A 24,001-nucleotide genomic window follows, 5' to 3' on the forward strand; every position below is an offset into this window, starting at 1 on the left:
GTCCCAATTAAGTAGCTTCGGTCAGATGGTATCTTTTAGGTTCCTGGATACATTTGGTGAACAGAAGAAAAAAGCCTGGCCTGCCTGAGGTTTTTCTGACAGAAGTGTCCTGAATAAATGTTATCTAACAGGGGTCATTTCTTTCCCTCCCAATTGAAAACTTAAGCGTTAGATTTTCTGGCAGAGAATCAAATAAAACATCCAGAACAGTTCATTAGACAGGTGCAGGATTAACGTAATCTGCATGCTGCTTATTGTCCTCACTCTTCAGGGGTGGGAGGGATTTCAGACTTAACAGAAAAGTTGGCAAGAAAAGAACTGTACAAAGAACACTTAGATACCTTCTGACCAGGGTATCCGCTATTGGCATTTCACTTCATTTGTTTATTTGTGTACGTGTTTTCTCCCTCTCTCCCTCTCTCTGTATATACATGTATATATTTTTTTCCTGAACCATTTGAGAGTAAGTTGCTTGTATCATGCCTCTTACCATAAATACTTATGTATGTATTTCCTAAGAATGAGTACATTTTCTTACACAACCATGGTTTAGTTATCAAGCTCAAAAAAATGTAAACTTTACTCAATAATTTAATCTACCCACCATATTTCATTTTTGTCCGTTGATCCAACATGGCCCTTACAGTTTTTTCCCCTTTCCTGTACAGGATCCTCTCTAGAATCATGTACTTTATTTTTTGGTCAGATTTCCTTAGCCTCCTTTAATCTAGAACAATTCTCAGCCTTTGTCTTTTATGACACTGAGAATTTCACCAGCTTTTGTTTAATACAATGTTCCTCATTTCTCATTTTGGATTTGCCTGATGTTTTCTCAGGATTACATTCTAGTACATGTCCTCAGCTCTGTCCCTAGGATATCACATCTGTAGGCAGGCACACAGGGTCCATCTGCCCCTCGGTGATGATAATTTTGATGACCCATCAAGGTGTTTTCCAATTTCTCCACACGTGTTCTTTTTGAATAAGTGTCTTTCCTCAGCTGCCATTTAAGAAAAGCCCATTAACTTAGTGCTCATCTAATAATAAGACTTTGAACACAGCATAGGAAGCCAAAACCTCAAATCCCTTTGCGAGGACTTTTATTCAGCTTTCACAGTGACACTGAGAAACAGGTCTAAAACTTTTCCCTTTTCTTTGCCTGCACATCGCATCCTAGTAACTTTGGTGGCGGGGGAAAGGGGGGCTAGTTGTTGAAAGAATAAAGAAGTAAAAGGTAGGACAAAGAATTTTACCTCAGTGTTCAAATGCTACATTTCTCCTCTTTTTATCCCTTTTATCTCTTAGGCCTCTGCTGGTGCAGTGAAACAGGTAGAGAGAGACAAAAAGATGAGTAAGGTAATAGAGCCTAGAATGGCAGGCAGAATTACTATTTGCCCACCCCAGTATCTATTACTACCTGTAATCACAGAACCCCTAATTGTTTTTAAAGTTTATTTAATTTGAGAGTGAGAGAGAGAGAGAGAGAGTGCGAGCAGGGGCGGGGCAGAGATTGAGGGAGAGAGAATCCCGAGCAGGCTATGTGCTATATGCGCAGAACCTGAACCGGGGCTTGATCCCATGACCCTGGGATCACCATCTGACCTGAGCTAAAGTCAGCCGCTTAACCAACTGAGCCACCTAGACGCCCCTAGAACCCCTAATGCCCTTCAGCAATGAATAGCACATTTGCCATAGCTTTTAGTTAGGTGAGGCCACATGGCAGGAGAGAACATGTCTGTTTTTCCCGCCATTTTTCTTTCCTGTTGATAGGAATGTGGATATGATGTTTGTTTGAAATGTAAACAACATCTTGCACCACAAACTGGCAACTAAGGATGATGTTAGCAAGATAGAAGGAGTCTAGGTCCCTAATGATTGAAGAGCTGCCTGAACTGCCTACCTCAGACTTCTTTTACATGGAAGGGATATAAACATACTTTTTGTTGAAGTCTTGTCATTTTTTGAGTTTTCTGTTACATGCAGGTGAATCTAACCTGACTGATTAAAAAAGAGAGATGCTTGGGGCGCCTGGGTGGCTCAGTCGGTTGAGCATCCGACTTCGGCTCAGGTCATGATCTCGCGGTCTGTGAGTTCGAGTCCCATGTCGGGCTCTGTGCTGACAGCTCAGAGCCTGGAGCCTGCTTCGGATTCTGTGTCTCCCTCTCTCTCTGCCCCTCCCCTGCTCATGCCCTGTCTCTCTCTGTCTCAAAAATAAAAATAAAAATGTTAAAAAAAAAAATTTAAAAAAGAGATGCTCAAGGAGAAGAGTAATATTGATGAATTTGTCCTGCTAGAAGTCAGACAGTAAGAAACAACACCTTTGTATGATACATGCTGTAAAGTAAGTAGGAGACATAGGGAGTGCCAGATCAGGGGTGGCTGCGGAGATGACATGAAGGGGTGGGGGCTGGGGGAGCCATGGAGATGTCTAGGGCATAAGCTTTCCAGGTAGAGGAAACAGCACGTACAAAGACTCTGAAGTAGAAGTCTACTTAAAGTACTGCCGGACCATCAGGGAAGTCGGTGTGGCTCAGAACAGCTAGAGCTGTTGAGAGGGGTGGACGCGTTCATTGCCTTGATTGTGGTGGTGATGTCACTGGTGTGTGTATATGTCAAAACTTTAAAAACTGTGTGCTTTTCTGTACGTCAATCATACCTCAGTAAAGTGGTTTTATTTTTTAACTTTTTTTTTTTTTTAACGTTTATTTATTTTTGAGACAGAGAGAGACAGAGCATGAGCAGGGGAGGGGCAGAGAGAGAGGGAGATGCAGAATCTGAAACAGGCTCCAGGCTCTGAACTGTCAGCACAGAGCCCGACGCGGGGCTTGAACTCACAGACCGTGAGATCATGACCTGAGCCGAAGTTGGACGCTTAACCGACCAAGCCACCCAGGCGCCCCAGTGAAGTGGTTTTAAAAACGTCATAGCTATCACAAACTAGAAAACTACTCTCGAGAATCCTAATAGGCAATGATAACCCATCTCTGCTTCTCAACACTCTTGCTCTTGAGTTCTCTATAAAATCACCTTTCCTTGTTTGCATACTCTTCTCCTTCTCTGGGTATAGGTGGGTAGAATATTGCTCAGTAATAAGAAGGAATAAACTACTGATAAAACAACTTGATGGATCTCAAGGGCAGTATGCTTGAGTGAAAAAAGCCACTCTGAAAAGTCACATACTGCATGTTTCCATTGATGACAAAATCAAGATGAAGAACAAATTAGTGGTTGCTAGGGGTTAGGGATGTGTTGGGAGTGAGGAGAGTAGGAAATGTCTGTAAAAAGGTAGCGTGAGGGAGATTTTTATAGTGACCGAGTAGGCTGTATCTTGATTGTGGTAGTAGTTATATAAGTCTATCCATGTGATTAAATGAGGAATTATACACACCTATCAATATTGTGCTCTTTTTTTTTTTAAGTTTACTTATTTTGAGGGAGACAGCAGAGGAGGGGCACAGAGAAAGGGAGAGAAAAAGAACCCCAAGCAGGCTCTGTGCTGTCAGCATGGAGCCCAACGTGGGGCTTGAACCTATGAACAGTGAGATCATGACCTGAGCTGAAACCAAGAGTCCAAGTTGGGAAGTTGGATTTGGATGTAAATTTTAAAAAATAAAAAATTAAATTAAAAAAAAAAAGTGACTCATTTTGAGAGGGTGTATGTGTGCTCGCAGGGGAGGGGGGGGCAGAGAGGGAGAGAGAATCCCGCTATCAACGCAGAGCCTGATGCAGGCCTCGATCTCATAAACTATGAGATCATGACCTGAGCTGAAATCAAGAGACATAACGCTTAACCGACTGAGCCACCCAGGCGCCCCACAGTAAGGTTTTTTTAAATTAATTATCTTTTAATTTACACCCAAGTTAGTTAGCATATAGTGCAACAGTGATATCAGGAGTAGATTCCTTAATGTCCCTTACCCATTTAGCCCATCCACCCTCCCACAATCCCTCCAGCAACCCTCTGGTGTTCTCTATATTTAAGAGTCTCTTATGTTTTGTCCCCTCCTTGTTTTTATATTATTTTTGCTTCCCTTATGTTTATCTGTTTTGTAGCTTAAAGTCCTCATATGAGTGAAGTCATATGATATTTGTCACAGTAAGGTATTTTTTTAAAAAGGTATATACATTGTTTTTTTCAGACATAATGCTATTGCACACTTAATAGACTACAGTATACTATAAACTTACATGTAGTAAGAAACCAAAAAACTTACTTGACTTGTCTTATTGTGATATTTGCTTTATTGTGGTGGTCTGGAAGGAACCAAACTCAGCCTGCAATATCTCTGAGATATGCCTGTATCCATTTCCTGGGTTTTATGTTTTATTGTAGTTATGTAAGATGTAACCATTGCAGGAAAGCTGGTGAAGGGTACACAGGGCTTCTCTGTATGATCTTCACAACTTCCTATGAATCTATAACTAATTCAAAATAAAATGTTAAAAACATTAAAGAAAATGTTTGGACTTAGGCTTCCAGAAAGATGGAGTAGATGTACTTTACCCTATCCTACTGCTAAGTATAACTAAAACCCTAGAATGAATGTGTGTGTATGCGTGTGTGTGCGGTGTGTGTGTGTAAAACAAGCATAAGAAGACTGAAAGGTGGAAAGAAGGCGACCTTGGGACCCAAGGAACAACATAATGAGCTCTGGATTTTTCTTTTTGCTTCATATATCCCAGACTTGGGAGCAGAAGAAGCTAGCAACCAAGAAATACTGATAGGCCATAGACAAAGCACACCCCAAGAAAAGCCTGCTTGCTTTCTTTTAAAAAAGTTTTTCAAATGTTTATATATATTTTTGACAGAGAGAGTGTGAGCAGGGAGGGGCAGAGAGACAGGGAAATACAGAATCCAAAGTAGGCTCCAGGCTCTGAGCTGTCAGTACAGAGCCCAACGTGGGGCTTGAACTCACAAACCCAGAGATCATGACCTGCACTGAAGTCGGATACTTAACCAACTAAGCCACCCAGGTGCCCTGGAAAGCCTGCTTTCTACAGCCAAAGGACTAGAAAAGAGACAGCAAGATAGAAAACTTTTAGACAATAACCACTTTACTCCAGCCAAACACCACAGAAAAAACCCTGGCCCTATTCCTACTTGTGCCACAAAGACCAAGCGGGGCACTTACTCTTCTACCTTTGTGAGGCTGTATTGAAATTCCCCAGTATTGAAATTCCCCAAACTCCTGCTGGGGTGGTATCAGAGAAGGCCAAATAAGGAGCTGAGATTAGCAGCCCCATCAGTCAATAAGGCACCCAGCCTTCCTGACAGAGGTAATGGCAGAAGAGGCCTAGGTAGGACCTTAAGGACTTTCAACAATGTCCAGTGGTCATGAGGCTGCACACCCCCCCATGTCAGTGGATCCCTTATGAGGGGCTGTGTGCTACACCCTGCTAGGGAAGTATACGTTGAGCCCTACTAGAGAGCCAGAACGCCCATCTTAGCCTAGCAGTAATGAGGAACCCTTCCCTTGTGTGTCCAAGGAGGCTGATTGTCAACCTGGACTTCTATATAGCTTCACCTGACAGTAGCAAGAGGGCCCCTCTCCATTTTGCCAGACCAGTGTGAGAAAAAGTCAGCAAAACAGAAGGTTTAAATAAGATCCAGAGTCTTATAATACGAAAATGTCCAGGTTTCAATCTAAAATCACTCATCATACCAAGAATCAGGAAGATCTCAAATTGAATTTAAAAAAGGTAATCAGTAGATGTCAATACCAAGATGGCAGAGAGGCTAGAATTATTTGACAAGATTTTAGAGCAGCTATCATAAAAATGCTTCGATGAGCAATTATGAACATGCTCAAAACCAATGAAGAAATAGAAAGTCTCAGCAAAGAAATAGAAGACATGAAGAAGAAGCAAATGGAAATTTTGGAATCAAAAAACAAAAAATTCAGTGGATGGGCTTAACGGCAAATAATCAGTAACATGAAATAATCAGTAAACTTAAGCATAGAACAGTAAAAATACCCAGTCTGAGCAATAGAAAATAAACTAAAAAAAAGAAAAAAAGGTAGAACTTCAGGGACCTGTGGGACATAACAAAAGTCTAATATTCATGTTGTCAGAGCCCCAGGAGGAAAAAAAGGAAAGAGCCAAAGAGTGCACTAGAACAAGTAATTGTTGAAAACGTTCCAGATTTGTAAGAGACATAAACCTATATATTCAAGAAATTGAATGACCCTCAATCAGGATAACTCATATACTTTTTTCCCCCCAGATTTTATTTTTAAGTAATCTCTCTGCCCAGAGTAGGGCTCAAATTTACGACCCCAAGATTAAGAGTCACATGCTCCATCAACTGAACCAGCCAGGTGTCCTTCAGTCAGGATAATTCAAAGAAATCCACATCAAGTTATGTCAGAGTCAAACTTGTGAAAACTAAAGACAAAAAGTTTGAAAACAGCCAGAGAAAAATGATACCTTATTCTTGAGGGAAAACAATTTGAAGGACAGATGTCTCATCAGAAACAATGGACACCAGAGGGAAGTGGCAGAATAGTTTTCAAGAGCTGAAAGAAAAGAGCTCTCAGCCCAGAATCCAATATCCAGTAAAAATATGCTTCAGGAATAAATGGGAAATAAAGATGTCCTCTGATGAAAGAAAACTAAGAGAATTTACTGCTAGCTTAAAAAGAATGCTGCTACTTTAAAAGAATGGCTAAAAAGTTCTCAAAACAGAAAGGAAATAAATGAATGAATCCCATAACATCAAGAATGAAGGAAACACAGTAAGCAGAACTGTGGGTAAGTATAATAGACTACTTTTCCTGAGTTTTCTAAATTATGTTGGATGATCAAAGCAAAAATTATGATGCTGATTAATGTAGCTCCGAATGTATACAGAGAAAATATTTAAGGCAATTATACCTATGGGAGGGAAAAGAGACCTAAAGGGAGGTGAATTTTCTGCACTTCACTTGAACTGGTAACTGACAGTAGAGTAGACTGTGATAAGACTGTGATATAAATAATGTAATAACTAGAGAATCAACTAAAAGCTATGCATCTAAAAGCTCTAAATACACAAAAACACTATAGATTCCTCATTTCAAAACTTCTTACAAAGTTATACTAATCAAGACACTGTGCTATTGGTGTAAGGATGGACATACAGATGAATGGAATAGAAAGAATCAAGAATCCAGAAATGGATTGTGACTTTTATCAGCAATTGATTTTCACCAAGACATTCCAACGGGGAAAGATTACGCAACACATGATGCTAAGACAACTGGATATCCACATAAGAAGTAAATGAAGTCGGTCGCATTTATCGCACCACATACAAAAATGAACTCAAAATGGATAAAATTCCTAAATATCAGAGCTAAAACTTTTAGAAGAAAAATAGATGTAAATCTTCCTGACCTTGGATTATACAACTATTCCTTAGATGTAACACCACAAGCACAGCAACAAAAGAAAAAAAGAGAAAGAAACTGAATATCATCAAAATTAAAAATTTTTGTGCTTCAGGGGTGCCTGGTTGGCTCAGTCAGTGGAGCGTGCGACTCTTGGTCTCTGGTCATGAGTTCGAGGCCCATATTGGGTGTAGAGATTATGTAAATCAACAACAACAACAACAAGCAAACAAACTAAAAAAAGACTTTGAGGGGGGGATTGGCAGAGCCATCTGAGGCTTTATTTGGGAAAAGACACTTGAATTGGCTTTTAGTTGGGGGCATGGGCAAGAGGGGTACCCAGGGCAGTGGACTCCCCCTAAGGATAGGCTGAGGATGGGCTGAGTATTAGGTGGGCCTCCTGTTCCCAATGCTGCCCTGCATGGCTCCTTCCCCCCGCAGGCTGGTTGTTCACTTGGATAGGACATCAGACGACTCGGACACCAGCTTCCCGTCACGGATCTCAATCTTCTATACCACCACAGCCTTGGAGGAACTGACACAGCTGAGGGAAGTGGAGCCCCTGCCAGGACCGAAGCTGGACTGGAAGGTACTCAGGCCATAGCAGAGACCAGGGCTCGTGAGGCTCCCATAGGCTGAGCCCAGCCCACCTGAGTAGCCGCTGGTGGTCTTAGTGTGGATACTCATGGTCTGCATCCCAGACTCCAGCCTGCTCTCCTCACCTTCTAGCAGCTTGTGGCAGATGGTGATCTCAATGTTCAGAGCCAGCTTGATGTTCATGAGCTCCTGGTACTCCTGCAGCTGCTGGGCCATGTCCTGCTTGGCTTGCTGCAGGGAGGCTTCTAGCTCGGCCACCTTAGCATGGGCGTCCTTAACGGCCAGCTCCCCACGCTGCTCAGCATCAGCTATGGTGGCTTCCAGGAAAGCCCTCTGGTTTTTGAGGCCCTTGATCTCAGCATGGAGTTGGCTGATGTTCTGGTTCACGTCGGAAATCTCCGTCTTCGTGTGACGGAGGTCATCCCCGTGCTTCCCAGCCAATGTCTGCAACTCCTCATACTTGATCTGGTACATGGTCTCAGCCTCGGCCCGGCTGCGGTTGGCAATTTCTTTGTACTGGGCCTTAACCTCAACAATGATGCCATCGAGGTCCAGGGAGTGGCTGTTGTCCACGGACAGCACCACAGACGTGTCCCAGAAGTACAGCTGCCTTAAGAAGTTGATCTCGTCGGTCAGCCCTTCCAAGTGGGACTCCAGCTCCACCTTGTTCATGTAAGCTTCATCCACACCCTTCTTGGTGAGGACAAATTCATTCCCCGTGTCTGCACATTCTTTGATCTCCTCCTCATACTTATTCTTGAAGTCCTCCACCAGGCTCTGCATGTTGCCAACCTCCACCTCCAGCTTCAACTTCTCCTGGCCCAGGGTGTCCAGCTGCCGCTGAAGGTTGTTGATGTAACTCTCGAACATCTTGTTGATATTGCTCCGAGCAGTGTTCTGCTGCTCTAGGAGGCTCCACTTGGTCTCCAGAATCTTGTTCTGCTGCTCCAGATGCTGCACCTTGTCGATGAAGGAGGCAAACTTGTTGTTGACGCTCTTAATCTGTTCCTTCTCCTGGGTACGCACAGCCTGGATGTTGGGGTCCACCTCCAGCTTAAGGGGGTTCAGCAGGCTCTGGTTCACTGAGACAGCCGTGATGCCCCCCATACCCCCCAGCCCTGCTGTAGCCCCCAATCACACTCATGCTGCTGCCCAGGCCACCCCTGAAGCTGCTTCCCCTGCCCACCTGGGACAGGGCAGAGCTGATGTGGACGTCAGGTGCATTAGTGAAGGGGTGGCTGCTGAAGGCCCGGGGGTCGGAGGTGGACACCTTGTAAGACTTCTGGGTCACCCTGCTGGACATGGTGGAGGCTGGAGTGGAGGCGAGTAGGCTGAACCTGACCGAGGTTCGAGAAAGAGCTGAGAAGTTGCTTCTAGGGTCTAAAAAAGACTTTTTGTGCATCAAAGGACACAATCAGGAAAATGAAAAGATGACTCACAGAATTGGAGAATTTTTTGCAAATAATATATCTGACAAAGGATTTGTATCTGGAATATAAAAAGAACTATTGCAACTCAATGACAAAAAGACAACCTGACTTAAAAGGAATCTGAATAGATATTTCTCCAAAGAAGATATACGAATGGCTTCTAAGCCATGAAAAGATGCTCAACATCATTAGCCATCAAAGAAATATACACAAATTCTTAAGCAAATATTAACAATAGAATTCAGCAATCTATGAAAGTAATTATATACTGTGGCCAAATGAGGTTTATTCTAGGGATGGAGGCTGGTTCAGAATTTGAAAGTCCATCAGTGTAATACACCATGTTAACAGGGTAAAGAAAAATCATATGAACATAACATCCAATGCAGAAAAAAAACATTTGAAAAAATTGAACATTTATTCTTGATAAAAACTCTCAGAAAAGTAGGACTAGAGGAGAACTTCCTTAACTTGATAAAGAGCATCCACAAAAAATCTACAGTTAACATACTTAATGGTGAAAGACTGAATGCTTTCCTACTAAGACTGGGAACAGAGAAAGTATGTGTGCTTTCATTGTAACAGCATTCCAACTGGTCTTAAGGGTCCCTTTGCTTCAAGCTTATGCACTCCTTGCTTGCTGACCAAAGTCCCATCGTCTGTAGCAGAACTAACACAGTCTCCTTGAGATTTTCAGACCACTGGCCTTGAGCAGTGAAGGACCCATCTTTCTCAGAAGATAAGATCTGACTACGTTCGAAAACAGTCGCCACTGGTGTCAGCAAATCTGTTCAGGGTCATGTTGACAAAGGACAAACCTAACTGCCTGGGCACCAGCTTCTCCTGCACATAGCCCCCCTCCCTTCTTCCCATAACAACTTCTTCTCCTCCCCCTCCTCCTCCTCCTTCATCTTTCTTGTTTTAGAGAAAGAGAGACAGAGCATGAGCAGCAGAGAGAATCAGAGGGAAAGAGAGAGAATCCCAAGCAGGCTTCACGCTCAGAATGAGGTCTGATGCAGGGCTTGATCCCATGACCGTGAGATCACAACCAGAGCCAAAATCAAGAGTCATTTGCTCACCTGACTGAGCCACTCAGGCGCCCCACCCCCATGACTACTCCCTTAAAACCTTCCATCTTCCCTGGTTGCTGGCTTCCTGAATAAAGCAACCTTTCCTTTCACAGGGATCACTTGCCTCCCAAGTATTGATTGAGTGGCAAGCAGCAGAACCTGTTCTCTATCTGGTAACATCACCAGACCTATTAAACAAAGTGCCAGGAATTGTAGCCTGCTCTATAAGTCAAGAAAAGGAAATAAAAGACATTCATATCAGAAAAGTAGAAATGCTCTGTATACGGAGTGTATTAATGTCAATATTCTGGTTTGTGATATCATACTGAAGTTTTACAACATGTTACCCTTGGGGGAACTGAGTAAAGGATACAGGAATATCTTTGCATTATTTCTTCCAACTGAAAGTTAACATACAATCATCTAAAAATGTTTAACTTTTAAAAAAAAGTATGGATTGGGCCCAAGTTCCTTTTATTTATTTATATTTTATTTTAAAAGTATTTTTAAATGTTTATTTATTTTGAGAGAGTGAGAGCGAGCATGAGTGGGAGGGGGTAGAGTGAGAAGAGAGAGAGAATCTTAAGTAGGCTCCACGCTGTCAGTGCAGAGCCCATCATGGGGCTTAATCTCACCAACTGTAAGATCATGACCCGAGCCAAAGCCAAGAGTTCGTTGCTTAACCAACTGAGCCACCAGGGTACCCTCTTTTATTTTTATATGCTTTGCATTCTTAGCATTGCAGGAAAAGATAAACACATTAATATTATTTGTTAGACTATGAATTCTCCTATTCCACTGTCCCTAGAGGGGCCATATTTTTTTTTTTAGAGCATGAGTTTTTCCTTTCAACAAAAACAATTCATTCACCGGGCATGATGAATTGTTCAACAAGGATTCTGAGTCTCTGAGCTTGGGGAGGCTTTGCTTTACATAGCTGATGTCAGATATCCAATCAGCTGCTAGGGTTCTCCAGGAAAAGAAGTACAAAATGCAAGAAATTGCCTCAAGGTCGCTACAGCTGGCAGATGAATTGGGAGGGAGTGATAATGGTCAATAATCCTGGCAAGAAACTTCTTCCATAGGATCTATTGGTTCCTGGAATGTTTTCAGTTGAGAAGTGGGCAGAGGGACAAATAATGATAGACTGTGCAGTCCTGCTGGAGGGATTTGGGTAGTAGAGCACCCAGGCTGAGGATTATTTGCTTCCCTTTTAAAAAGGTAATTTTGGGGGGCGCCTGGGTAGCTCAGTCCGTTGGGCATCTGAATTCGGCTCAGGTCATGATCTCGCGGTTTGTAAGTTCGAGCCCTGCGTGGGGCTCTGTGCTGACGGCTCGGAGCCTCGAGCCTGTTTCGGATTCTGTGTCTCCCTCTCTCTCTGACCTTCCCCCATTCATGCTGTGTCTCTCTGCCTCAAAAATGAATAAATGGTAAAAAAAATAAATAAATAAAAGGGTAATTTGGGGGGCACCTGGGTGGCTCAGTCGGTTGAGGGTCTGACCACTCTGCTCCTGAGTTGGAGCCCCGCATGGGACTCTATGCTGACAGCTCAGAGCCTGGAGCCTGCTTCGGATTCTGTGTCTCCCTTTCTTCCCCTTCCCCACTCATGTTCTGTCTGTCTGTCTCTCTCAGGAATAAACTTTTTTTTTAAAGGTAATTTGGGGGAACTTCTAGGGAAAATTGAACTTATTACAAGGTACACATAGGAATACACGAATTTTGTTGGTTATTTAAAAAATTTAACATTTATATAGTTGACCATGCTTAAACTATCTCTGGAATCAGTTAACAATTGTATTATGTGCACGTATTAGGTGCATACATTACCTATTCACAAATATGTATAGCTGGCCAGATTTCCTATAAGCCTGTCTCAGAGAGTATTTTACCGGGATTTTGCTCTACGATTTAAGTCCAGAAAACTGCCATCTTTTCATCTTTGCCACCGGTTCTACAGGTGTCCCCCAGCATATGGGTTACACTTTTAAATGCATGAACGAAATAGAGTGGAAATAGCAACTAGATTGAGAGGAAGAACACTTGGGTTCTAGTCCTGAGTCTCACTAAGTAGTTGTGGCTGTGGGCAAGCTTTTTCAACTATTTTCCTGGGCTTCAGTTCCTTACGTGTTGGGTAAACATTTGCCTATTGGTTAGCCAGGGAGAGATTAAGAGGAGTACCAAGATAGACGGTGACACGGCGCCCCCTTCTCAGTTCTTTAGCACAAAGCAGCAGACCGCGGTGGTTCTAAGGGTCCGTGACGTTCTTGAGACTATTTGTCACTCCTCAGTCCGATTCCTGGAGTGGCGTTAGTTGGTGCTCAACCAATAAAGAATGACCGTATGAAGGAAGTGAACGAGAAATGGGCCAGGGGCTGCGCAATTATCTGGCGAATTCCTGCCAAAAATCACAAACATGCCGTCTTTTCCCTTATGTTTCAAAGCAATTGCCGGAGTGTGAACCTTGTATAGCTCGGAGGCGAAACCTTTCAGCGGCTGACCGCAGGGCAGAAAGAGAGAGAGTACGGAGTTAGCTCTCCCACCCGTCGCTGCGCGTGCGCGCGCTCGCCCCGCCCCTCACCACGCGCCAGCCCCGCCCCTCGTCACGCGCGCCCCTCTCGCCGCGCGCGCCTCCGGCCGCTGCGAGCCGGGCTAGCAGCGCGCGGTCTTCGGGTCGCTCCCCGCTGGCTACCGCGGCGCCGCGCGGGTGGGTGGGATAGTGGCGGAGCTCCCGGCGCCGGGGCAGGGGCGGGAGAGCGCCATGGCGGCGGCTGTGGCGGCGGCATCCGGTCCCCGCGCCGCGGCGAGTTGAGGGGCCGCCTCTTCACGACTGAGGAGGCCACAGCTGCCCGCCTGCCTTCCACGCGGGCCGCGGCTCCGGCATGGCCGGGATCATTAAGAAGCAGATCCTGAAGCACCTGTCCCGGTGAGAGCGCCAGCGCCGGCCCCCAGCCGTCCCGGGGCCCTTTCTAACCCCCTTCGACCCTCCTCCCGTACCCCCTGCTTCGGGCCGGTCTCCCTCTCTTCAGCCCGAGCCGGGACTCCGTGGCGGCCCTCGCCTCAACTCGAGCTGGACAGCCTCCGGCCCGCTCCGCTGGCCCCGACCGTTGTCACCACTCTTCTTCCCTCTCCCTGGGCCCTCCAGTGCTGGGCGCTCCTGCCCTCGGGGGGCACTCCAGGCTCTCCCCTCCACTCTTGCAGCCTCCGTATCCCTCCTGGCCGGCCGCCCCCGCACTCAATTCCCACACAGCCGAACAGGTCACCCAGTCCTCGCTTGCACGTCCCCCAGACACTCAGACCGTCCCCTCCGAGGCCCCCAGGGATGCCACCCTTTCCTGTTCGACCCTGCCTTTTCCTCTCCCCTTTGGTTCCTCTGCCCGCCTTCTTACCGGCCCCACCAACCCTTCCACCGCTTCCTCTCTCTCTCCTTCCTGGTACTAGGTCCAGACTAGACCCTTTATCCTCCGGCCTCTTCTAAATAACCGTGACCCCTAGTCCTTCATAATCCATTTTCCGCTCGGATTTCCAACTCCGACACTGGTTTCTTCCTTCCTAGAAGCTCCCAGCTCCTTCACTTTGGCTGACCCTGTTGCATCACCCCTGGAAAGGATATAATCCCTGCACCCGGGGCCATTCCCTTGATCTCTTTTCTCCCTCCTTTGCTTCTCTTCTCATTACACAAACTAAATGGATAAAGGTGATGAGAGTTGGGCATAAAGTTTCAACAACCTTCCCTTTAAGATGTGGAGGATTTTTGACAGCCTGTGAAATGAACTAACAAAGTCCACTTCTTTGCAGCCATTTATTAAGCAATGTTATGTCCCTCAGTAATTTGGGCGGGGGGGGTGGGGGGGGGGGCGGAGGCTGGTGTCCGGCAAAACAGTTTCCAGTAACTGGGTAACTGCTGACTCCTGTGTTACCGTTGCAGGTTGTCAGAACCGGTATGTGCAAAAATTGGAAGCCTTTCACTTAGTTTTCGCTTCTTATTCCAAGGCAGGATTTGGGAATGCCTTAATACTTTTAACCAGCCTTTGTATCTCAAGGGGAGACTGATTCAAGCCTTGTCCACACTGATCAGTGGTTTTCAGGAGGTGGGATTAGGGGGTGTCGCTAGTCAACAGGGGGCACAGGGGCCTTGGACCAATGTACCTTTCCTGGTCTTTTCACTGGATTGATGAGTGGTATGGTGAGAAGCTTTTGCTGCCGCTGCATCCCCCTTTCTGGCTGATACTCTGGCTTATTTACTGTTCTTTGATTTTAGACTTTAGTAATTAGATTCAGATACATCTGTTAGTTAATCACCATGTTGTAAAAGTAAAAGCGGATTGGAGGCTGGGACTGGAAAGTGCCTTTGGACCCTTTACTCAGATTAGTTTTCTAATATATTATTTTTCAGGTAGCATTCATCTGGGATGTTCCATGAGTTTGGTTGTTCTGTATAAAGATTTAAAAGTGGGACTAATGGGGGCACCTGGCTGGCTCAATGGATAGAGGATCTGACTCTTGATCTCAGGGTCCTGAGTCACTTAAAAAAAAGGTAGGACTAGGGGCACTGGGTGGTTCAGTCTGTTGAGGGTCCTACTTTGGCTCAGGTCATGATCTCGCGGTTCATGAGTTAGAGCCCCGCCTCCGGCTCTGTGCTGACAGCTCAGAGCATGGAGCCTGCTTCAAATCCTGTGTCTCCCTCTCTTTCTGCCCCTCCGCCACTGGTGCGTGCACTCTCTCTCGCTCTCGCTCTCAAAAATAAACATTAAAAAAAAAGGTAGGACTAATGAATGTGAGTGGTACAGAAAATTTAACTAAAGGAAAACTATTCATTTAAATAAACATAGAATCAGAGAATTTTAGGATTTAGAGATGATCTCACCCAACATAGCCTCGTGTTTAAGAGCCCAGGCTCTTTCTGGTTTACTTTCTTCAACTGTAAAATGAAGACAATAATTGTATCTAACTCAAAGGGTCATTGTGAGGGTTACATGAATAAATATATGTAGACTTAGCACAGTGCCTAGCACATAGTAAGTGCTCAGTTAAACATGGGCTGTAGTTATTTTGGGGGCCATGACTTGGCTGACAATTTGATATAAGCCATAGACTTCTCCAGAAAAATACACATATGCAAACAGGTGATTTTTATATAAATTCTGGGGGAGAGTTATTAACCCTCAAAGCACATGCCTGAATCTTTCAAGGCATCCTGGAACTAGGTGAATAACCCCTGACTAGTTAGTTTCATTCTCCTCATTTTATGGCTGAGAAAACTAAAGCCCAGAGAGGATAAGCAACTTGCCCAAGCTGCAATGGAAGGTAAAGTAATGGAATAGAATCCAGCTTAGTGAACACATATTCTGTGTACTCTCTATGAATATAAAGTTTTTAAAGAAAAAATTTAATACTATACACTGACTTATTCAGTGGATCCTTGGAGATGAACAAAGTATCTCTTTTAGATGAGGTAGGAGTAGGTATGACAGACATTGGGAGAAATTTCTGGGTTCCTCAGTGTTGTGCGGTTGATAGGGAAGAGGAAGAGAAGGTTATTTGGGTCTGCAATATCAGGGCTCCAGGAAAAGGTGGTAGGACATGGATCTATTTGAGGGACAGATCAGACTCCTTGGGCCTTTGGCCTAATCATGTATGACATTTGTGTCTTTGTATGGTCTGTACGATACCTGCAGAGGCTGGCCTGCCTGGAGGGAAGCCACAGCTTCTGTGGCTTGCCATATCTCATGGAGAAAGAGAAGAGAAGGTATACTGAGTTACCTCAGTATGTTAAATAAATATTTGTAGGTGTTTAATAATTACTTGTGGATGATGACAGTGCCACTTGACCTGGAGGAGAGTGTCTTAACAGCAGGAAGGATATTTCAGTGACTCTCTCTCATGTTTAATTTTGGTCATGAAGTATAAGATATTAAAGTGTTTTGTTAGAATGCATCCTTCTTATCAGTAGAGTATTTTGGTAAACAAGATTTGAGAGAAGTGGTCATCAAGATGTTTTTGTTAAGTGCCAGCTCTAGGCCTGGCCCTGATCTGGTCACTGGGGATTCAGCAGGGGAGAAATGTAAATATCTTTTAAGGGCTTTAACCTATGGTTTGGATGACTGCTGTGTAATACAAATAGTTTCAATGCGCAGTATTCATTTAAATTGACCCAGGAGGAGACCTTTACTTAGAAACAAAAGTAATCATTAAAAAAAATCCAAAATTGATTTTTCACTAAATTAGATTATTTTTGTTTTAGCTCACCTTAGCTAATGTCCTTTTGTAAGAAACGTGATTGATTGTCAAGTAAGTCAAGGGACTGTGGCTCGTGGAAAGAGCATGGGACTCTGGAGCCAGAGAAGCCTGATTCACCTTCCAGCTCTGCCCTTTTGAATGGGTCAGCCTTTCTGAGCCTTAGTTTTCTTATCTGTGAAAGATGAGAATAATGAAGAATACTAAGTACCTAGCACATTGTTTTGAAGATTGGGGATAAAGTATTTATTATAGGGCCCAGCATATAAGTAGGGTTTAATAAAGAGTAGCTATTATAACATGACCAGAGAAGTTAGGAATACCTCCGTAGTATGGGTGACAGCAACCCATTTGAGTGGCTCTTTTAGAAACCTACCAGAAGTCTTAATTATTTACTCTAAATAGCTGCAAGAAATGTGACCCCGAGTGACGGAGAGACAGCTGATAGGCATGATAAGTATTTTAAAAACAAGTATTAATGAAATCCAGAGGCATACAAGATTTCAGAGTCCTCTTGGAGAATAAGAGACCCTACTGTGAGCTCAGCCCTCTTAGTTTGTGATCAGTGCCTCCCCTTGTTATTACTCATCATCCTGAGGAGATCATTGTGGCCAACCCCCAGTGGACAGTGGGGAGCTGCAGGCTCAGAGAAACTGACTGCTGGCCCAGGGTCTGTTTAGGTGAAGATTTATAGGAGTAGTTTTAACTTCCAGGTCATGCCCCTTTTTACTAAACTTTACTTATTATTGCCTTCATTTCCTAAATAATTATTTTGTTCATTTTCTTTTCTTTTTCGCATGTGCACAGAGCAAGTGCGAAAGGGGCAGAGGGTGAGTGACAGAATCTTAAGCAGGCTCCACACCCAGTGTGGAGCCCGATACATGGCTGAGACAAAAGTAATCACGATGAGTGGGACACCTGGGTGGCTCAGTCGGTTAAGCCTCTGCCTTCGGCTCAGGTCATGATCTCACAGTTCGTGAGATTGAGCCCCACGTCGGGTTCTGTGCTAATAGCTCAGAGCCTGGAGCCTGCTTCAGATTCTGTGTCTCCCTTTCTCTCTGCCCCTCCCCCACTCATATTCTGTCTGTCTCTCTGTCTCTCAAAAATAAACATTAAAAAAAAAATTAAAAAGTAATCATGACTGTGAGATCATGACCTGAGCCCAAATCAGGAATCAGACACTTAACTAACTGAGCCAGTCAGGTGCCCTGTGCATTTTCTAGTAATAGTCAAATCTTATATGTCTTTGTTTCCCTTCTTCATTTTGTTGTGTTGCTTCAGAATAAAGCATTTTTTTTTTTTTTACTTAGCAAATACTTAATGATAATAACCAACTGTATAAATAAGCACTTTACAAGTCTTATGATGATGTAATTCTCAGACTAACCCTATGTGGTAGTTATTAGGCCTATTTTATAGATGAAGAAATGAGGCACAGGGAGGTTAAGGAACTTGCCCAAAATCATAACTAGTAAGTGATGGAACTGAGATTCAAATGTAGGCGTTCTGATTCTCTTTACTGTTAGGCTACTATAAGCTTCCCATCTTCTGAATATTTCAAATTGAGTATACTCTTGTCTTCAGCATCCATATGAAGAAACAATATTACCAGCACCTAAGAAGCCTCCTTGTGTCTTCTGTCATTATCTCTACCAAAGAGTAACCACTGTCCTGATTTCTAACAATATAGATTCTACCTGTTTTTGTATTTTATATAAATGGTATCATATAATATATATGCTTCTATGTCTGATTTCTTTAGCTCAATGTTATTTTGTGAGATTAATCAAATTGTAGACTCTGCATTTTCATTGCTGTGTGGCATTAGGTGAATATACCTCAATTTATTGATATGTTTTACTATTGATGGACATTTGGTTAGCTTCCCAGTTTGGGCTATAATGAACAGTGCTGGTAGAAACATTCTAGTATATGTCTTTTGGTGAGCAAATGTACACATATCTATTGGGTATATGCATAAGAGTGGAATTTCTGGGTTGTGGGATATGCATATGATAAATTTTAATAGATGTTTTTAAACAGTTTTTCAAAGTGGCTGTATCAATTTCCATTTCCACTGGAAGTGTTTGAGAGTTCTGGATGGTCTGCACCTTTGCCAACACTTGGTATTTTTCGTCTTTTTCATTTTAGCCATTTTGGTGGATATGTTTTGAAATTTTTTTTTTTTTTACACTTCATTGTGGTAAACCAGATGGCTACTTTATATTTGCCTCTGTTTAGTTTTTAAATTCTGATCTATTTGTAAATTTTAGTCACAAGCAAATGTCAGAACATCGAAAACATAAGATCTTTTTGGAGAAATGTTCAAATTAGGCAGGTTAAATAAAAACAATTTGGGTAATTTATAACTACCACCCCATACAATTTCTTACTTGGAATGGTGTCTTGTGTCTTAAAATGTAGCATTTAAAAGTAATAAAAATTTCAAAGCCATACGGTTGTATGTATCTGACACACAATAGCTTAATGTATGGTTCACAAATCATGAAATTACCTGCTTTGAAAAATTGATTGAGACGCACGTCAGTGTAGCAGAAAGAACCAGGACTTTGGATTCCAGAAAGTGGCCGCACATTTTGACTCTGCTGCTTATAAGCTGTGTGTTCAGCAAGTCTTTCAGCTTCTTGAAGCTCAGTTTCCTTATCTGTGAAATGGGAGACAGTAATGCACAGTGTGGTTTTGAGGATTAGAAGTAATTTATAAAAATGCCTGGTCCTGAAAAAGTATTCAATAAATAGTGACTATTACTATTTATCTAGAAGTTGAGCAATCTCAAGAGAGATTGCTATTAGTTTCTTTATTTTCTTTTTCTTTCTTTCTTTCTTTCTTTCTTTCTTTCTTTCTTTCTTTCTTTCTTTCTTTCTTTCTTTCAGTTTATTTGAGAGAGAATGCAAGTAGGACAGGGGCAGAGAGAGAGAAAGAGAGACTATCCCAGGCAGTCAGTTCAGAGCTTAGCTAACACTGTCATTTCAGAGACTAGCTCGGGGCTTGAATCCACAAACCATGAGATCTTGACCTGATCTGAAATCAAGAGTCAGATGCTTGACTGACTGAGCCCAACATCTTTAAGGTTGTGCCTAACATATCTAAGGGATTAGACATTTGGGGGGCACCTGGGTGGCTCAGTTAGTTAAACGTCCAGCTTCAGATGCTCTTTGTATCAGTGCTTAAGGAGAAGAGAGAACAGGAGCTATTCCTGTCTATCGCTTTTTGGTTTTTTTGTTGTTGTTGTTGTTTTTAATATCAAGGCATACTACAAAGAAGAAACTTTGACCTCAGCATGGATGAAATAGCAGAAATATATACATGGAGTTGGGTCCAGTGAATTTACTTATACATAATCTAAGAACATAGCACAATCATATATTGTATTCTTAGAGTGAAAAAGATCAGAGGTCATTTAGCTCTCACCTAATATAGAATCTGGTTGGATAATAAATCTGTAAGTATGGCTTTAATCATTGAAAGAAAAAAAAGATTCTTTTCATCACAGCTCAATTCTCTACACACACTGGAGTGTGTCTTCCTTGATGGCAGGGATAGTGGTCCATTGTCTGCCTTGAAAACCAGAGAGTTTGAAGATGCTTTGAGTGGGTGCAGAAGATGTGTGGAATGGGAATGCATGGCTAGAATTCAGGGAACCTTAAACTTGGGGAGTAGGGATAGTGGTGGGAGGAGACAAGGGGTCAAGGAAATCCAGTATTGTTAAGAGACCTTTTATCATTGTGTGATGAGGCAAGTACTTGCTACTGATGTTGACTTATTAGTACCAGATACTGTAGAACATTTTCCAATATTTATAAGCAGTAGAATCAATCAGTATCTATATAGTAAAGCAGAAAACAAGTATAAAATATTATAGGTTAGAATTTAGGTAAAGGGTATGTAGTTTGTACCTTCTTGCTACGAAAATAAGAACTAGATGTATCATAAATATTTGTTGGATTGACATTTTTTTTTTTAATTTTTTTTTCAACGTTTATTTATTTTTGGGACAGAGAGACAGAGCATGAACGGGGGAGGGGCAGAGAGAGAGGGAGACACAGAATCGGAAACAGGCTCCAGGCTCTGAGCCATCAGCCCAGAGCCTGACGCGGGGCTCGAACCCACGGACCGCGAGATCGTGACCTGGCTGAAGTCGGACGCTTAACCGACTGCGCCACCCAGGCGCCCCGGATTGACATTGTTTTATGTGCCTAGAGCAATGATCAGTTTACATATATACTTAATCTGTATAGTCCATTGGTCATGTGTAGCTTGGATGTTAGCCCATTGTTTAAGAAAATTAGAACGGTGGTGCATCTAGGTGTCTCAGTCAGTTAAGTATTTGACTCTTGGTTTTGGCTCAGGTCATGATCTCACAGTTTGTGAGTTTGAGCCCTGCATTGAGCTCCGTGCTGTCAGTGTGGAGCCTGCTTGGGATTCTCTCTCTATTCTGTCTCTGGCCCTCCCTGCTTGTGCACTCTGTCTCTTCTTTATAGTTAAATAAATAAATAAACTTTAAAAAAAGAGGGGTGCCTGGGTGGCTCAGTCAGTTAAGCGTCCGACTTTGGCTCAGGTCATGATCTTGCGGTTCATGGTTCGAGCCCCACATTGGGCTCTGTGCTGACAGCTCTGAGCCTGGAGCCTGCTTTGGATTCTGTGTCTCCCTCTCTCTCTGCCCCTACCCCACTCATGCTCTGTCTTCCTCTCAAAAATAAATGAACATTAAAAAAATTAAAAAAAATTGGAACATTGATGGTGAGAGGTTAGTATATGTAAGTCTCTGACTTATGGAATGATATATTCTCAAATTTTATTTCTAAGTTTGGAATTGGGAGTGTGTAGTTTAGTAGAAATATTGTATTGAGTGTTGAATAGGTTCTCAGGTTAGCCCACAAAACCCATAGTGGGTTAACTACATATAAACTCAGTAGATGGGAGTTTTGGGTCTTGGTTGTTAAGGAACCATTTGAAGGAGGAGTGGGGATGAAATAGAAGAAAAAAGTTTTTTCTCTCCCAATCCTTGGAGTAAAATCTTTTAGGTCATTGAGATCGCAGCAAGGACTTTTTATGGTTGTGATTTAGGAGTGTGACCAGCATTTAGCGGGCTAGAGATGCTGAGATCATGCAGAATAATGTCACACAAAGAGGCATTGTCCTTTGTCCTTTTGAATTTTGAGTATTCGTTAGACTTTACATAGGTGAGTTGCCCGTTTATATAAACATAGAGTCTAACTCTGTTGTAATAAACACAAAATATTGTACGACTTTAAACTACAGTGACTATTCTAGATTGCACCTACCATGGGGGGAGATTTTTTTTTTTTTTTTTTTTTTTTATGTTTATTCACTTTTGAGAGAAAAAGAGAGACACAGCATGAGCTGGGGAGGGGCAGAGAGAGAGGGAGACACAGAATCCGAAGCAGGCTCCAGGCTCTGTGCTGTCAGCACAGAGCCTGATGCAGGACTCAAACTCATGAACCGTGAGATCATGACCTGAGCCAAAGTCGGATGCTTAACAGACTGAGCCACCCAGGTACTCCGGGAAGATTGTTTCAAACTTTACCAAGTGTTTGTCATTATTTTAGAAAATGTTGTCACTCTTGGCAGTGCCACTCATGGAATTGAGTCTCAGGGTTGAGAATCGCTAACTTAGACTAAATTCTGAAACAGCTGAAGTTTGCTCTTGATACGCTCTCTCTTCTCTTGATGTCTCTTTCCCACCTCCTCATGGACCCCATTGCTCTAATTCTGCCCTCAGCCCTCCACTACCATACCGCCCTCCCAAGCCTGCATGCCTTCCTCCTCTCACTTTCGCACCAAAATTCCCAGTTCTTTAGGATATGTGATTTCAGCTAAGTCAGGGGTGAATGTAGAGAACATATTTTGGAGAAGGAATGCTACTCTAATTAGACCAATTCTCATTCAGAAAATGTCCCACAGGGTCAGCTTCCCTAACTTCCTCTTACTTTCATAGCTTTTGAATCCACAAATACTCTTAAAAGTTCCCAATTTGTTTTTTATTTTCCAAAAATGGTTTCCATGGCAGTGGGGGAGGAGCAGGGGTCTGGGCAGCTGTTTGTGGCATGTGTGTGTCTTTGGAGAGTTGGAGAGTTCTAAAATCTAGAAAATCCAGAAAAGGATAGGCTAAGTTCATTGACGCTGAGTGCCTCCAGCTCTGTGGTCTAGTGCTTTCCCAGGCAGACCTGAAAACATGCATTTCTCTTTTCTTAGATAAATCTGTTTTCCTTTTCTTCTCCTCTTTCCTTCTTTCTCTCTCTCTTTGAAATCTGTGTGTTTTTTAAATTCATGTTAAAGAAAGGGCTGCAGTTCAGGAATACAGTTCATTTGAGAAAATGTCTTAACAGAGGTTGATTTCTCTCATTGAGAAAATGTCTTAACAGAGGCAATGTATTTTTCCTGAACCTCAGCAGAGTCCTTACTCTCTCCCTTCCTTTCAGATGGAGCTGACTTGTGGCTCCTTAGTCCTCTGAGCCCATAAACCTCTGAGAGGTTCTTCAGTTTCTTTGAGGAAGATTTGCTGCAAGATAGTTGGATGGTCAGGTGCAGGTGGTGGTTCACTCTTTCTCAGATACAGAGCTAGCCTTCACCTCAGCTAATCCCAGGCCCCGGGCTGCCTTTGAGGACTCTGTTTCTGAGACCATTTATCCATTAATTCTATCAGGAAACTTGTACTGACCACCTGAATTGTGTGCCAAGCACCAGCAACTCCAAAAACAGTGAGACAGGCATCCCTTTCAAGGACTCAACTGCATCCAGTAAAAAACAGGCCTGTAAACAATAAGCTCAGCAAGGCATTAAGAAGTTATCTGTGGAGCCTGAGGGGCACAGATAGTCAGGGGCAGAGAGCTGATGCCAGGCAGAGGGAGCTGCATGAGCAGTGGTACTGAACTGAGAAACAGTAGGGTGCCTTTAAGAGACTGCATATGGTTCTGTGTCCCTGGAATGTAGGGTTTGAGGGTGGAACATAGATCGAGATGATACTGGGAAGATAGAGGCTAGATCATAGATGTCTGTATACTACACCAACACATCTAGGTAGGGCTCAGCTTATTCTGTATTGCCATTGATCCAGGTCTGAGGCAACAAACTTCTCCAGACCTTTACACCTCTGTTGATTTTGTTAAAAGTCAGAGAGATGGCATAGTGTAGTTGAGGCTGCAAGTTCTTGAGCCATACTGCTTGATTTTGAATCCTAGCTTGCTGTGATCTTGGGCAAGTTACTTAACCTTTCTATACTTCAGTTCTCTCTTCTGTCAAATGGAGATAATCGTTG

At 43.1% G+C, this 24,001-nt stretch overlaps 1 protein-coding gene and 1 pseudogene across 2 annotated transcripts in view; one reads left to right on the forward strand and one right to left on the reverse strand.

The window, feature by feature from the left end:
* Window positions 1-7,625: 7,625 nt before the first annotated feature.
* LOC112862060 (keratin, type II cytoskeletal 8 pseudogene) lies at window positions 7,626-9,624 on the reverse strand (annotated as a pseudogene).
* Window positions 9,625-13,079: 3,455 nt separating this feature from the next.
* Window positions 13,080-24,001, forward strand: part of BLTP3A (bridge-like lipid transfer protein family member 3A) — a 73,348-nt gene continuing 62,426 nt past the window's right edge. The window contains exons 1-2 of one of the 2 annotated variants that reach the window (XM_086706643.1): window positions 13,080-13,390; window positions 14,861-15,001. Coding sequence is in view for 1 of the 2 variants with exons in the window: in XM_086706642.1 (XP_086562768.1) it covers window positions 13,347-13,390 (44 nt within the window). In the remaining variant the exon portion in view is untranslated. The remainder of the gene's footprint in view (window positions 13,391-14,860; window positions 15,002-24,001) is intronic. The other variant, XM_086706642.1, reaches the window with a different exon arrangement.

This window comes from Puma concolor, chromosome B2 (assembly GCF_028749965.1).
Source record: "Puma concolor isolate L17-30 chromosome B2, mPumCon1.1.hap2, whole genome shotgun sequence".
Lineage (NCBI taxonomy): Eukaryota > Metazoa > Chordata > Mammalia > Carnivora > Felidae > Puma > Puma concolor.